At 43.9% G+C, this 16,749-nt stretch overlaps 1 protein-coding gene across 1 annotated transcript; it reads left to right on the top strand.

The window, feature by feature from the left end:
- Positions 1-4,172: 4,172 nt before the first annotated feature.
- On the top strand, positions 4,173-16,155 carry LOC127049932 (cytochrome P450 1B1). Its single transcript, XM_050951328.1, has 3 exons — positions 4,173-7,322; positions 8,129-9,124; positions 13,134-16,155. The coding sequence occupies exons 1-3, from the start codon at positions 7,303-7,305 to the stop codon at positions 13,723-13,725; spliced, it is 1,608 nt and encodes a 535-aa protein (XP_050807285.1). The 5' UTR covers positions 4,173-7,302; the 3' UTR covers positions 13,726-16,155.
- The last annotated feature ends 594 nt before the right edge of the window (positions 16,156-16,749 follow it).

Raw genomic sequence — 16,749 nt, 5'->3', positions numbered from 1 at the left:
CTCCATCTACAGACTCCATCACCAAGCAACTGAAGCACAGATCAAAGGGGAGAACCTGGCTGAAGGGCAACCAGCCAGCTTGTGGCGAGAAGCATCTAAGTTTGCAAGGGCATTGAAAGTGTTAAGATCAGCTTAGAATGCCTTTTGCTTTTATTTCATTTGACCAAACCTGACTTGTACTTTGACTTATAATCACTTAAAATCTATCTTCCGTAGTTAATACATTTGTTTGTTTATTCTACCTGAAGCAGTGCATTTGGTTTGAAGCGTGTCAGAGAGTCCCCTTATGATAACAAGCCTGGTACATATCAATTTCTTTGTTAAATTGACAAACTCATATAAGCTTGCAGCGTCCAGTGGGCATACCTGGACACTGCAAGACAGAGATTCCTCTGGTTGTGTCTGAGACTGGAGATACTGGCTAGTGCCATTTGGTTGCACAATCCAAACAGTGGCTGGCCAAAAGTGCTCACTCATGTGCTGGGAGCAGCTTACATGCTAGGGCAGTGGTTCTCAGACTTTTGTACTGGTGACCCCTTTCACATAGCAAGCCTCTGAGTGTGACCCCTCCCTTATAAATTAAAAACATGTTTTAATATATTTAACACCATTATAAATGCTGGATGCAAAGGGGGCTTGGGGTGGAGGCTGACAGCTCATGATGCCCCATGTAATAACCTGACAACCCCCAGTCTGAGAACTCCTGTGCTAGAGGCTGTGCGTGAACAGCTCAGGAGTGAGGGTTCTCACAGTGGAGCAGGGTAAGGCTGGCTCCCAGAGTCAAGGATTGGAGTGACCTAGCAGATCATCATCAGTCCAGATAACACCAGGGGAACATCACTCCCCTGCTCCCCCTGCACTTTTTTGCTGGCCAAATACTGAAGAAAAAAATCCTTTAAGGCTTTTATTGCTATGTAACTATACATTTCAAATGCAGCAAAGTTGAGGCATCAGTACTGACTTAGTGCACCAGAGGAAAGATTTGCTCCTCTGAAGGGCAACTCATATCCTTGTGTTTTTGCTCTTCCTGTGGCTCTGATTGTCTTTTTTTCCCACTATTCCATGGAGCTTTCTAGCGACGATGTGATAGTAGCAGAAAGCACCAAACAATTAAGAAAAGGAGTGGCCAGGTTTATGTTTTGCTTATTTAAGGAGCAGCATTTAGAGAGTGACACTTAGGAGCAGATCCTCAGCTGGTGTCAATGATCATGGCTTCACTGGCTTCAGCTGAACTCTGACCATTTACACCAGATCAGAGGATCTGCCCCTTTGAGATTAGAGTGCTTGAGCTCATAGACTCAAAGGTCAGAAGGGACAATCATGATAATTTAGTCTGACCTCCTGAGCTGAATAGAGCTCTCATGCTATTCATATTGCTATGTCCCTGTTTGATTAAGCCACCAAATAGACTGATTATTACTTGTTTGCAATGTTGTTGATTGCTACTTGTCTATCTCATACACCATCTCTATGAATAGCACATTCCCACTTTCTAGAGCACAAGGGATGCTGTCCACCTGTGTGTAATTGAGTGCTAAGACTTCGCTTATTTAAAACATTGAACATTTCCCACTGTCAAAATGTAGCCATTTGAACTCTGCAAACACCACACCAAGAAGTCATTACAAATCCTATGGGGGTCATGGTTTATGCAACTTTGGCCCTTACAATTGAAAGTGGTGGTAAGCAGAATGTGATCCCCTCTAGGCACATGTGCCTAATCCTAGGGAAAATGTGATTGGTCTTTAATGAGCACAAGTGTTCAGAGCCTGTTTTATAAAACTCATGCAAAGGACAAGCTCCTCAGTGTCACCTGATGTTACACTTCAATAATGGTTCAGTGCAGACTTCCAAAGAGAAGAGCACCACCTACTGAATCCTTACCACCACTTTCTGCAGCCCAGGCATTTTAATTTGAAGCTTTCAGCCCAACCCATGAACTGGTGAGATCAAAGCCCAAGAGGGCAAGACAACAGGCATCACAATTAGATATATTCTGTGGGTGAAAGGGCAGTACTTAAAATTCACCTCACCCTACTGTACTAATGATACATGCTTTGTTCAGAACAACCAGGTTCAATATTGCATTGTCTGTTTTTGCTCTTTACAAAACTGTATTTGTGCAGAAAGGATGGTGATCAGGGTACAATGCAAATTGAAGAAATTAAGTGAAAAATACAATGAGAAATTATACCATGAGAAACTGTAAGCTGATAAAATGGCCTAGGGGGTAGGGCACTGAACTGGGAAACTATATCTGGCTCTGCAGCTGATCCTTTATTCATCTCTGCCTCTCTTTTCCCATCCCACCCTCTAGCCATCTTCTCTCTTTAGACTATAAATTACTAGAGACAGGGGCTCTCTCTCATTATGTGTATGTACTGAGTCTAGTACAATGGGCCCCTGATCTTGACTGGGAACCCCTATGTTTTCAATTGCTTATAACGTAACCAAACTCGAACCATTCGGGCTGAAGGTGTACATGCTGGGTGTCTGCCTGAGACTGAAATTTTGGAAATGTTTCAGGCCAAACAGTCCAGCTCTTTCCAAAAATGAGGCTAGTGAAAATACATTTTTTTTCATGTTAAAGCTTGAAAAGCTGCATTCTTTGGAGTGGGAACTTGAAATTTGGCAAGGGGATGGCCTTTGTGTCAAGGATGTGCATTTGCCACCCCCGTGATGAGACCACAGCCTATCATGCTGACCAACATAGACTCATTGTTTCCTTGTACGCCTCTATTTGTCTGTCTGTATCCATCTGCTGTCTTATAATTAAATTGTAAACTCTCTGGGGCAAGGACTGTCTTTGTTCTGTTTGTACAGTGCCTAGCACAATGGGGTCCTTTTCCATGGCTCCTAGGTCCTATGATAATACAAATAATAAATACCATCCCCAAAAAGTTAGGAAATGCCTGAATTAATGTTGCTTGTGCAATCTTTATTCATTCATCTAGTGCCTATGTATTATGATCACACAGTTTTTTCCACAGGCCCCTGCCTCAAATAAATATAAGAAATGAACAACATTTGAAGATACACAATGTAACAATATATATTTTAAAAAGCAATCCCAAGATGCTCTAACGTAAGCCAGGTCCAGCATAGAATTTGGCCTTGTAATCAGGGAGCCCCAGCCAATTTCCTTACATCCCTGGCACTCTGGATGCAGATGAGAATCAGATGCCTACTGTTGTCCTTGTATTGGTGGAAGGCAGTGAAACTGAGGAAAATAATCTTTTGTACTAGTGGAACCTGTATCAGAAGATATCTTCATGTAAACTGAACTCATGTGGTAAACTCTGTTAGATTTAAATAAAAAAAACCTAACTCTTACACATGAGTGACTCCTAGTATGTTTAGTGTGTGTTAAAATCTGTTTTGTTTTATTATGTGGTCTCTGTAATGCTTTTACCTTATGAATAAACGTGCTTGCTTAGAAACAGCTGCATGGTGACTTGCCCCTGCTGGCAATACACTGCTCATAGCCCTCAGGGAAAGAAAGCAATGCACAGGCATTGGCCTTTAGGTGGCCTGGCTTTCTGGGGGTATCACAATGTAAGGCAGGGAGCTTTATAGCCTTAAAACCCCAGACAGGAGGGAGAGACACATCGGTCTCCACCTGAGGGGTGACACCTGGGAGCTGAAAACCTTGAGTGAGTGCCCTCAAGGGACCATGGAGGAGGAATATAGGTGCAGTTACCCTGAAACTGTAAACACCTTGTAAAACACTAAGAAATCAGAATGGCAACATTTCATGTGCTTTGCACAGGTGTGACTACAGAAGGTGCAAAGCACTAGAGAATCAGGCCCTAGAAAGTTGGGATGAGTGTTTATTACATGCAGTTGAAATGATGTTTGGACAATAATGGATTTAAACATATTGGGTGAGAACTTCACTGTTTACATATTTGTACAGCACCCAGCACAATGGGGCCCAGACCTGGTTGGCCAGTAGGGACCACTTCAATATAAATGAGAAAAAAAAGATATTATATTTATTGTTTCATATCTTGCCTTGCTTCTCTTTCTTTTCCCCAAACATTGATCAATGGTAGGACTCGACATCCATGACTCCTGGAAGTCTCTCAACTTTCTCAGAGACCAAAGAAAAATGAAAGGAGAGGATATATATTTTATTACAGAATGAAAAAAAAAATAAATTAGGCTTGTAATAATACATGAACTTTTAGATCTGAGTCCTCTAGCTTGAACAGTGAATGCTCATGATTTTTGTGGAGAAGTCCTTGGTTCAACCCCTGCTGACCACCCAGGGTGAGCAGTTATACATACAATCTAATTTGGAGGTTCAACAGGAAAAAAATCTTAAGGCTGCAAAGTGAGGCACTCAACAGTAGGAAATGCCATTTAAAAGTGCTCTGAATGGCCCAGGATTCAGCTTCTTTGGGTATCTGTTTCAAGTGTCCTGTTCCGGTGGGTCAGGATGTTCCTGATCTTTGTCCCCAGTGTTAAGCTCCTGGGTGCAGACAGCAAGGCGTCCTTGGTAAATTAACCTTGATTCTGGAAATCTTCTCCCTCTTGCAGTCCACCAGCACTGGAGTTTGGTGACCTGGGGATTCGATGCAAAACACATACTGTCCTTTTCTTAATTCAGGGGGAGGAGGGCAGGACAGAGATATAGGACCTGTTGCCTCTTTTTGACTTGAGCATGTAGTCAAAATTTGGGGCTCTGGGGATGTTCCAGCTGAGAGTAGAAATTGATGATAAGGATTTCTTTGATGCAGTTTTGTTTATTTACAAAGAACATGCAAACTTCTGTGTCTCTGAATGCAGAAGGAATCAAATAGTAGGAAAGCACTTCTTTGGCTCACAGCACCAAGAACACTCTTTTCAGCCTGCACCTCTGATCAAAAAATCTCTACTCAGGTTTCTTCCAGGTCAGATACCTATCTGTCTCAGCTTCTGTGTGTTCTTCCCTCTAGCATACATCCATGCCACTGAACATTAACATTACATAGCAAAAATTCCTGGATGTGTTCACATTTTCCTTTTGTCTTAGATGAGGTTTATCTTTACAGTATGTTAACTGAAGGGTGCAGTCAGACCTATTAATCTCAATGAGGTTTTAACTCCACCCATAACAAGATTTCACCCAGCTCCTAACAGATCCATTCTTGCTGCCATTGAAATAAATGGTAAAGTGTGCACTGACTTCAGTGGAAATAGGATTAGGTCATTCATTACTCAGCTGATGGAGGTGGCAGAAGGAGAGATGGGTTTGATCAATGCCAACTGTTGGTAACAGTCTGCTAAAATGTTTGTAATATGAACCCAGATATAATGCTGTGGACAAAATGTGCATTTTATAACAAATTAATAAATAGTAAAGCAAAATAAAAATAACTTATCAGATGGACAAGATGCCATGTTCTAATCTCATGAAACTCTAAACGCTACCAAGATGATATTTTCCACTCAAAGCTGCCATGCTTTGTAATCTATTTTGTTAGCCTGGGGCAAATTGTGTGAGAGAGTTTAAGAATATTTAAAAAGCAGTTTGAAAAGAAACGCAGAACCCCCTTTTTGTAGGTATCTCTGAGGACTTCTTGATTTAAAATGGATTACAGAAAGAATGGAATACATCCTAAATGTATTATAGTGCTTAACTCTCTCACTCTGTCTGTATGTGTCTACAAGGAAATAATCCCTTCGATAAATCGTAGAAAGCATCCCAATAATATTGGAACATTGGAAAATATACCTCTGAAAAGATCACTATTTGTGCCTGAAAAGGGGAACAGTACATTTGCTTTTGAATATGAACATGCGATAGACATGTCTGCTCTGCTAAGTGTGTAATCAGAGATTTTAGTCAGTCTAATAAAACAATTAGAAATGACATGTTTTTGGGTGTCTTAACATGCTCACTCTGCAATATAGTAACATAGAGAGATCTGATGACTATATCATTGTACCTCTTTAACCAAAAGCCCAGTGTTATAATGATTATTGTATTATATCTGATATTTCATGGCAAGCATTTGTCAACCTCTTAAAACTCCCTAAACAAACAAATAGAAACTGTAATGGGACTCAAGAAGGAACCGTAGGAAACATCTGGGCTGTTCCCTTTACTTTGCCCTATCCTGCTCCCCTTCAAGTCAATAGCAAAAACTCCCTGGGCTTCCCTGAGCAGCCAGAGGTAAGCGAACGAATGGAGAGACGTGCAGGCTACTTCCAGCCGAGACTCCATACCCTCCGCCAGAGAGGGGACACATCTCAGTGACCTACAGAGATTTCTGATGAGGAGCAAAACCGAACAGGAACGAACTATTCATCCTCTCACCGAGGAAATAACTCACTTCTGGGAACTAACAGCTCCCTTCAGCAGGTGGTAAAGCTATCAGCCTGGTTCCCCGTGCTACAGCTGTTTCTTTCTAATCTTGCACGCGGCCGGGCGCCTGCATTGCCCAGCTTCGCGTTATTCCCCTTTAAGCTGGTGTCAGGTACTGCGAAGAGGGAGAGCGGGGGGAGGAGATGGCTGGAGGGTTCCACCACAGGCTCACGCAATGCAAACTCCGCACGCAACTGGGAGGCGACAGGCAGAGGAGGGGGAAACTTTCCAACTTCATAAACCCTGAAGATGAAGATTTTCCCTCCTGCCACAGAAGTCCGCGATCTCACAGCCCCGCCAGCCGTTCAACTGGAACCGCTTTGCTAAACGTTCACCAAAAGGCAGGAAACCTTGAAGGCTCAGCCAGTCCAGATGGGTTGGGGCCAAAGGCAATTGACAAAGAACCGGCTCCCGTAGGAAAGAATCGGGCAGCTGTGGTTTGTCTGTACCAGGCAATTCGGGAAAGGCTAACTGCGGGCTGGCGGCTGCAGCTGCTGGTGGAGGTGAAGCCAGGAGAGCCAATGCCAAGAGGCTGCCCAGCCGGGCTCCGGCTCAACTCAGGGGGAACTAAATTGTCCTGTAAGTCGCTCTTTTTCTCCAGCAGGTTTTGGTTGCCTCATCACCAGGGCTGTGTGCGGGGATCACACCTGGCTGATGTCTATTTAGTCTGAACGAGGCAGGCTGTTGAAGTGCGAGCTCTGAAGGGTTAACACGCTTGGAAGGTTAGAACAACGCACGATGCAGGATCGGGTGCAATTGGCATTTGCCTGCACATGACCTGCCAAGCTCCGGATGAAAAGAACCTGGACTTCTAATGAGTTTCCCACAGTCTGGGATCTGAACCTCATTGCTGCTCTGCGTGCTGAGTCTTCTGCTGGGGCTGCCCAACTGCACGGATCACAGCTGCTACAGGCTGCCCGGATCCTCCCACTGGAGCCCAGAAATCTCGGATGGAAGCATTTTTCAGCAGGTCAGTTTATTAGGGATTTTTTAAAAGCTGCCTCCCCCCTTCCCCTCCTCCCATACTCAAATTAAAAGACAAAATGTGAAGCACGTTTAGACCGTTGTATAGGAGCTCTGGGTGACCACACTGGTAACTGCTATTTGGGTGTGAATGATATTCCTGTATCACTGGGGCTGTGCCCATCTCCCTCAACCCATGCGTGCTTACTGACCGTTACCAGTTCACGCCTACCGCTAATTCAAGTCAGAAAAGGGGAAAGCTTGTCCTGATATACAGTCTCTCACTGTTTCCTTCCAAAGACAATTAGGAGCGTTGCGCGCAGATCCCAAAGAGGTAGACGCATTTATTTTGCAGTAGGCACAGACGTGCGGTGACTGCTGGCAACACCTGCCCGACCTGTATACGGAAGAAGCTGCTTGCAGCTTCCACGTCGCGGCAGCTCCTTACAGCGAGCGCATCCTCCTCTCTTCGCCCTCTCCTGCCGTGGGAGTCCGCACGCCAGGAGGCAAACTTCCCCTCTCGGCCGGGGCGAGCGCTTCCCCAGCTCTCAAACGCCCATGGTGCTGGATTGCGGTTTTCGCTCCGCACCCAGCCGCGCGCTAGGCGCTTTCTAGGCACCTCTCAGGCTCCACAGTGACATGATGAGCATCGCTTGCTGGCGTCGGTGTCAGGACTTGTTCCGTTTACACTGGTCGCCCCGGCGAAGCCGGCACATCTGCAGCCCCCCACTGCCCCCGCCTTTTGCTGCGCGGCAGGTGCGGGCACATGAACCCTCTTTCAGAGCCCGAGCTGATCTCTGCTTCTCCCCGCAGCATGGCCCTCCGGCGGCTGGGAGAGGCGCTCTCCAGCATCCCGCCCCTGCAGAGCGCCCTGCTGCTGCTCCTCTCCCTGCTCGCCGCCATCCACCTGGCGAAGCTCCTCCTGCGGCAGCGGCGCCTGGAGCCCCCGGGCCCTTTCCCGTGGCCCCTGATCGGCAACGCGGCTCAGCTGGGCAGCGCCCCGCACCTCACCTTCGCCCGCCTGGCCCGCACCTACGGCGACGTGTTCCAGCTGCGCCTGGGCAGCCGGCCCGTGGTGGTGCTGAACGGCGAGCGCGCCATCCGCGGGGCGCTCATCCGCCAGGGGGCCGCCTTCGCCGGCCGGCCGCGCTTCCCCTCCTTCCAGCTGGTGTCCGGGGGCCGCAGCCTGGCCTTCGGCGGCTACTCCGAGCTGTGGAAGCTGCAGCGCCGGCTGGCGCACTCCACCGTGCGGGCCTTCTCCACCGGCAGCCCGGCCCCGCGCCGCCTGCTGGAGCAGCACCTGCTGGGCGAGGCGCGGGCGCTGGTGGCGCTGCTGCTGCGGGGCAGCGCGGGCGGCGCCTTCCTGGACCCCTCGCGCAGCCTGGTGGTGGCCGTGGCCAACGTGATGAGCGCCCTGTGCTTCGGCCGCCGCTACAGCCACGGCGACGCCGAGTTCCTGCGCCTGGTGGGCCGCAACGAGCAGTTCGGCCGCACGGTGGGGGCCGGCAGCCTGGTGGACGCGCTGCCCTGGCTCCAGCGCTTCCCCAACCCGGTGCGCGCCGCCTACTGCGCCTTCCGCCAGCTCAACCGCGACTTCTACGGCTTCGTGCGGGGCAAGTTCCTGCAGCACCGCGGCAGCCTGCGCCCCGGGGCCGCCCCCCGCGACATGCTGGACGCCTTCATCCGCCTCCAGCAGGCGCAGCCCCGGCTGCCGCTCGAGCACGTGCCCGCCACCGTCACCGACATCTTCGGGGCCAGCCAGGACACCCTCTCCACGGCCATGCAGTGGCTCGTCATCTTCCTCATCCGGTGGGTGCGCTCGGGTCGGGGCTGGGGCAGGCTCCCGGGGCTGGGCCAGCAGCTCTGAGAGCCACCAGCCACCCAACGCGGCGGGGAGGGGGCAAGTGTGAAGGGGGGGGCACGTTTTCGGGGGGGGGGGGAGGGTAGAGTTGTGCATATAAAATAAAGTCCCTAATACGGGGACATCTGGTCACCTTCGATCCAGGGGAGTGGGACGGCCGCCCAGCCCGTGGCCCGCCTTGCTCCCTGTCCCTAACCCACGGCCAAACTCTGGCATCTCAGCAACTAGCATGAACCGAGCATTCCTGCTCGGCCAAGATCCGATCCCTTCTCATCTCCCTCCAGGCCTCGGCCTCGACCCCTCCGAGGGGAAGGAGGGTCGAGGGGCTCAGGATAGGGGAGACCTGGGCTCAGTGCTTGGCTCTGCCATGGCCCTGTTGAGTGACCTTAGCTAAATCAGTTTGTGCCTCAGTTCCCCATCAGTAAAACTGGGATAATGTTGCATCCCTACCTCAGGGGGGTGGTGGGAGGACAAATACATTAAAAAGACTTTGAAGAGTGCTATATAAGAAATAGGAATTGCTGGTAGTAATGGTAGAGCTGTTTACCTACCACAAACAGGCATAAACCCAGAGTCTCTCTTAGTGCATGATCCTAGACCCTCTTCTCTACTGCTGCTACATCATCCTGACTGCAGCTGTTTCTTTCCAGCAGCAGGATCCCCTCCTGGCTTTCTTGTGGAAGCCCAATGTGAGGATCTTGTCACAGCTTTATTAAATAATAATAAAAAAAAAATCCTCCAAGGGAAACATGGGATTAACCTCCCCTGTTAAAGGCAAGAACTTCCAGCACAGGTTAAAATAACTTACACATACAGAGCCTGATTCTGATCTCTCTTGAGGGGAGGTAGAGAGAAAAATCAGAATTGGGCCAGTCTGGCTCTTTGTTGCCTTTAGGCAGGGTGTGTTTAATATCAGTTTATGAGACCCAGGTATGGCTACATCCTGCTAATTGAAGTCTAAAGAATAAAGTTTCCCCTTGCCACTCAAAATTTCAGCGTTCTGGGAAAATATACCCCATCCCTTTCATTTAAAAAAACAAACCAGTTTTCTTCTCTCCCCTGCCATGCTTCTGAAATGTGACAGTGAGGTTGTGTCACTGATCACATAGTGCGTCTATTGCTTTCCCCACTCCAGTTCCTCAAACACAATTAGATGCAGCTGTTGGAAAGGATCCATATATAAAAGCCAACTAAAATAAACAATGCTTCTAAACTAATAGGTCTAGCTGTACAGAACATTGTGTGTGACATAAGACAGACAAGTTGGAGTGACTCCTGCAACCGAAATCTAATGTATTAAATATGCTCCATGAACAAATTGGCCTATTATTAGAGGTGAATTGTTTGATTGCCAGGGATGTGCAAGCATCAGACTGAACTGATCTGTTTATTAGCTCTTCGTTTCTAGTAGAAAGTACACATAAGGTAACAATCCTGTATTTGTGGGCACTAGAGTACCTTGGTTGTTCGTGATTAACTCACACGGAAGCTCTGGGAAAACTGCCAAAAACTAAAGATTAAAAACAAAACAAAAACAAAAAAACCCAAACCCCAATGCACTACAACGTTACATGAAGATACAGGCTGGCAAAAAGGCAACAAAACAAACCCAAAAGTAACAGATTCTACCAGATCAAGATCAAAGATAGTAGGAACAGGATAATATCTACTTAAACAAGATAAAAAGAGTTCACCCGCTGGTTTACAAACCTTCTATTTTGTTATTGCTCCTATAATGCGGGTGCCTTTATTATGGTTGCATAACTAGTGAAAAACAAACAAACAAACAATCTCAATGCTTTAGAGCAGGTGGACCCATTCGGCAGCGTGTGCCTATAAACACACCATAATATTCACCTTGCTGAAAATGATTGGACTCAGCAAAAATCTTACGGTTTGAAGAAGTATTTAAATAGCAAGAAACTGGTGTTCCCTCCTTTTCATCTCCCAGCATTTCCTGAACATCCACAGAAAGTGCAAATGATTATCTCCTTAGGCTCATCGATTTAGCTGCTGCTTAAAAGCCACACATACTTAACACCTTAAGAGTAAGGGTATAATTACTAATGTTTAAATAACCTGTTTGGCATTCTAACTGGAGTACTTTACATTTGGACGTTGCCATGCATGCATACATTTCACAAAGGGATCTGACCTCTCAGGCCTCATCCTCAAAGGAAACCTTCACAACACTTTAGCCTGCGAGCTTAAATTCATAACTTTGCTAGACACTAAAAATCATGGTGTTAATAAAGACACTGGATTTCTGGTTTATTACAACAATCTGTAACCCACTAATTCCCCCTTTTGTCTTATAACTACAGAGGTATTAATGGGCCACTTCACCTTGAACAGGTTTCAGAGTACCAGCCATGTTAGTCTGTATCTGCAAAAAGAACAGGAGTACTTGTGGCACCTTAGAGACTAACAAATTTATTTAAGCATAAGCTTTTGTGGACTACAGGATGCATGGAATGGAAAATACAGTAGAAACACACACACACACGGAGAACATGAAACAATGGGTGTTACCATACACACTAATGAGACTGATCAGTTAAGGTGAGCTATTACCAGCAGGAGAGAAGAAAAAAAAATTTTGTAGTGGTAATCAAAATGGTCCATTTGCAGCAGTTGACAAGATGTTGTGAGGAACAGCGTGTGGGGCGGTGATGGGGGGGGGGAACTAAACATGGGAAAATAGGTTTACTTTGTGTAATGACCCACCCACTCTGTCTTTATTCAAACCTAATTTAATGGTGTCCATTTTGCAAATTAATTCTAATTCAGCAGTCTCTCGTTAGAGTCTGTTTTTGAAGTTTTTTTGTTGTAATATTGCAACTCTTAGGTCTGTAATTGAGTGACCAGGGAGAACACTTCACTGCTGAATTGAAATTAATTTGCAAATTTAATTCCAATTAATTCTCTCTCACCAACAGTTAGTCCAATAAAAGATTACCTCACCCACCTTGTCTCATGCAGACATACTGAGAGAGAGGGAGAGATACAGGAACATGAAAAGCCCAAACTTGATGAGTTAAAAATCAAGGCTTCAAAAAAATTATAGATGCAGGAAGACAATAGAGCTTTGTTGCGTTTAGAGAGGGAAGGAATGAGAGAGCTTAAAAAAAAAAAAAGAGATCAGCCCATTTTTTCCTCTTTCTACAATGTTTTTGCTTGTTTATTTATTTTATAATCTTTCTCACTTGGAGATCCTTCTCCAAGTTTATATAACAAATCTGGAATAATGTTTTGCTAGTGATCCTAAATACAATGCAGTACCATGAAAAAGTGTATTTTGATATTCGTCATAGTAAATATCCACAAAGATCCAAGTGCTTGTGAACTTTCCTATTCTGATAAATTATCAGAAAAATATTTTAGTTTTAAAAAATACTACACACAGCTCTAATCCATGTGTAATATACTGTAGTCTCGTGTGTTAATTCAAACACCAATGTAAACAGATTTAGAGATTACATATAGAGCTGGTCAAGAAACAGCATTTCAATTCTGTGAGAAATTCCTACTTTTGGGGGTATGGAGGTGTGGAGGGGAAATAATTATGATTTAGAATGAAAAGCTGAAATTTAAAATTAAAAAATAATTCATCTCATGTCATTTAAATCCATTGTTTCAACTTTTATATTGCATTAAAATATACAATACACATATGAAATATTAAATGTAATATAAAATAAAATTTTAATATAGCAGTCTAAATTAAACAAATGATAATACTATTGAAACAAATCATTGACCTTTTCCCACTAGACATTTGTCATAATCAATGTTTCTATGAAATTTTATTTTGACAACTGTATTTGACAAAAATTGTGAAAAAAATGTGAGCAGCTCTAATTAAATATGATTCTTTCAAAAAGAAAGTCTGTTTGAAAATGTCATCTATGCAAATATAATCCACACCTGTGTATATATATGTTTAATTCCCAACAGATATCCAAAGGTGCAGGTTAAAATGCAAGAAGAAGTGGATAGGATTGTTGGCAGAGATCGCTTGCCCTGTGCAGAAGATCAACCTCATTTGCCCTATGTTATGGCTTTCCTTTATGAATCTATGCGTTTCAGCAGCTTTGTGCCAGTCACTATTCCACATGCCACCACAGTCGACACCTCCATAATGGGCTACTTCATTCCTAAAGATACGGTCATATTCATCAATCAATGGTCAGTGAATCATGACCCAGAAAAATGGTCCAACCCTGAGGATTTTGATCCAACAAGATTCCTGGATGAGCATGGATTCATTAACAAAGATCTTACTAGCAATGTGATGATTTTCTCATTGGGTAAACGTAGGTGCATTGGAGAGGAGTTATCCAAGATGCAGCTCTTTCTCTTTACCTCCATACTGGTACACCAGTGCAATTTTATTGCTAATCCAAATGAGGACTCTAAAATGGGCTTCACGTATGGGTTGACCATTAAACCTAAGCCATTTACAGTTAATGTCACTCTTAGGGAAACTATGGATTTGCTAGATAAAGCTGTCCAAAGATTGCAAGCAGATAAATCAGCAAATCTATGAACACTGATGTTTGAATAAAATATATAAGGATGCTCCCGCCTCTCTCTTTTTAGACTTAAAATAAAGTAAATAATATGCTGCACTGATGAGCTCTTTGTAATATACCAAGTACCACAAAACACTGGGGAGTGGAATTGCCCAAGCATTAAGCAGGTCCTCTTTTTTAATTTGAGAGAGCGCGCGTGTCACGGGAGCCTTATATATAAAGTACTGAAATACAGGCAAAAAATGTGATTTAAAAAGTAAATTTGTTTTTGGGTAACACAGTTATTTTGACACCCTCCTCATTAACTGCCTGGCTGGAGTGTCCCAGCCACTCCTTGGGGGGAGGGATAGCTCAGTGGTTTGAGCATTAGCCTGCTAAACCCAGTGTTGTGAGCTCAATCCTTAAGGAGGCCATTTAGGGATCTGGGGCAAAAATCTGTCCTGGGATTGGTTATGCTTTGGACTAGATGACCTCCCGAGGTCTCTTCCAAACCTGATATTCTATGAACCCTTTCCATGTCTCATTGCAGCTCTCTCAGCCCTAATTTGCCTTCTAAGACTCTACATCCCAAAGTGAAATCTTGTGTGGAGAAAGATGCCTAGATTGTTGGAGCCAGATTCTGCAAGTGCCCTATACAGGGAACTGCCGTGGGCTCCTGTTGCATCCTGGGACATGCGCTGGGATGTGTTTCAGTGCCTTGATGATAAACTTTCAAATGAAGTTGGGTAAAATGCCAAGCTTGCCTTTAACATTCCAAAGTATTTAAAGCATGACTACAAAAAGACTTGTTTATGAGCACAACAGAATTTTGAAATGTATTTCATAATCTATATGTGAACAAATGGAATGTACTGAAATTCATTACATCTCAAACAGAAAGATTAAAAGTGGTAAGTCACCAAATGGCAGATATGATATATAATCCATTAATTTATTCATAAGCAGAAGCAGAGATACCGATCAAAGGAAAAACAGATATTTTCATTAGGAAAACCTACTTAAGGATGGCCTTTTATGGTGGACTGTTTATTTTCTCAGCTAAAAGCTTATGCCTGATTCTGCCAATCTTTAGGCACATGCCAACACTTAATCACATGAGCAGTCCTATTAAAATTCACATAGGTTTGCAGGAGGAGTTGTGCCTTAGAACTTTTGTGCCACTAAGATTAAACGTGGAATAAATACAGTTATGGTCCTATAATCAGTCTATTAGCTGGAGTTAAAATTATGCCTGTGATGTTCATCATGTACTATTAATGTGGTCTATTTCCGGTAAGGACATGAAATAAAATAATGGACGTTTGGATTACATACAATTATTGGGGCCCAATCAAGATAATTTGAACATTTTGTAGTTTGCATTATTCCACAAAACACTTAAATTTCAAATAGCCTTGTGAGCAGCTGTTAAGTAAAACATACATGAGAAGTATTTCAGTCTTGAACCACTCTGTAATGGTTATATAGGATAATGAACACCACTCAGAGAACCTGCTTTTTAATATATAAAAGTGCAGACCCTGCAAAGTGTTGGGCACCTCCTGTGAGAGACAAACCACCCTCTACTCTAAATGAAATCCATGGGAGTTAGGGGCACTCAGCACATTGCTTAAGGTGCATAAACTAGTGCAAAAATCAGACCCTATGGTATATAGAGGAATATGGGCCTGGTGCTATAAACATGAAATCAATGGGACTACCTGATGGAGTGAGGACTGCTCACATGAATAAAGCTTTGAAGGACTGTGTCGTATATTATACAGTAGGTGACAATCCTACCCCCTATTGACAGCAATGGCAAAATTCACAGTGGTTGTGGATGGAAGCAACGCTGAAGGTCTGATCCTGATCACACTGAAGTACATAGGAGCTTTGCTATTAACTTCAAAGGAATCTGTATCACAGTCTTTAAAGCATTGCCCCCTAAACCTAGGTAATAGGGACACACCCGACTCAGCTATTTCAAATCTCTGATTTTGCAGGGAATGTACGTCCATGTTTTTCAAAACTAAACATTAAAATAAAAAGGGGTATCCTTCAGGTATTTTGTGGACTACATAAAATCTTTGATATCCCAGAACTTAGCCTATATCTGTGAAATGCTGTATAAAATTCTTAACATATTCATACTCCGATCTAGACTAGATCAACACATTTTTCACTTATACTTTTATATGTCCATAAAAAAGACTGTAACCTTCAACAGAATAGTTATTCTAATTCAAGGATCATTGTTTTTATGTCAGTAAAAAATACCTTTTTTGTAATTTTGTACTTCTCCCAAAAGCTTTAAAATATGTATCTGTCATAACATGACTGTCATTCACACAGTCAAAATTGATTTGTGTGGATGTCTATGATCAGGTGATACACAGTATAAATGCTTGTCAAATATGTGCATCATACTATCACTGTAAAATTATTCATGTTTATTAATACGCAGATAGAATGTATGCAGTTCTTAAACAGCTAATTTTAAGGTGGATCACTGTATTACCAAAATATTAAATAAAAATTATTCTTACAATAAATCTGCTGAGTTTATACTTCATTTTTTTGGGATTTGGATAAACAAAATTATATATGTTGCATGCTTAACCTGGGAAAAGTCAAATGATGGTGTGCCCCTCCCTCCCCCCGAGTTAGTCAGGCCAAATAATTGCTTTGTCCCTGCTAGACTGCAAAGACCTAAATATCAGAGGGAAAAATATCAGGGAAGGAGAGGAATTTAAGCTAAGTACCAGTGTGGACACAAGAACAAATGGATATAAACTGGACACTAAGAAGTTTAGACTTGAAATTAGACTAAGGTTTCTAACCATTAGAGGAGTGAAGTTCTGGAACAACCTTCCAAGAGGAGTAATGGGGGCAAAAGACATACCTGGCTTCATGACTAAGCTTGATAAGTTTATGGAGGAGATGTATGATGGGATAGCCTAATTTTGGCAATTAATTGATCTTTGATTATTAGCAGGTGAATATGCCCAATGGTCTGTGATGGGATGTTAGATGGGGTGGGATCTGAGTTACTACAGAGA

Source organism: Gopherus flavomarginatus, chromosome 4, assembly GCF_025201925.1.
Source record: "Gopherus flavomarginatus isolate rGopFla2 chromosome 4, rGopFla2.mat.asm, whole genome shotgun sequence".
Classification (NCBI taxonomy): Eukaryota; Metazoa; Chordata; order Testudines; family Testudinidae; genus Gopherus; species Gopherus flavomarginatus.
Note: the sequence above shows the minus strand (reverse complement) of the source record. Positions and strands in the feature narration are given on the sequence as shown.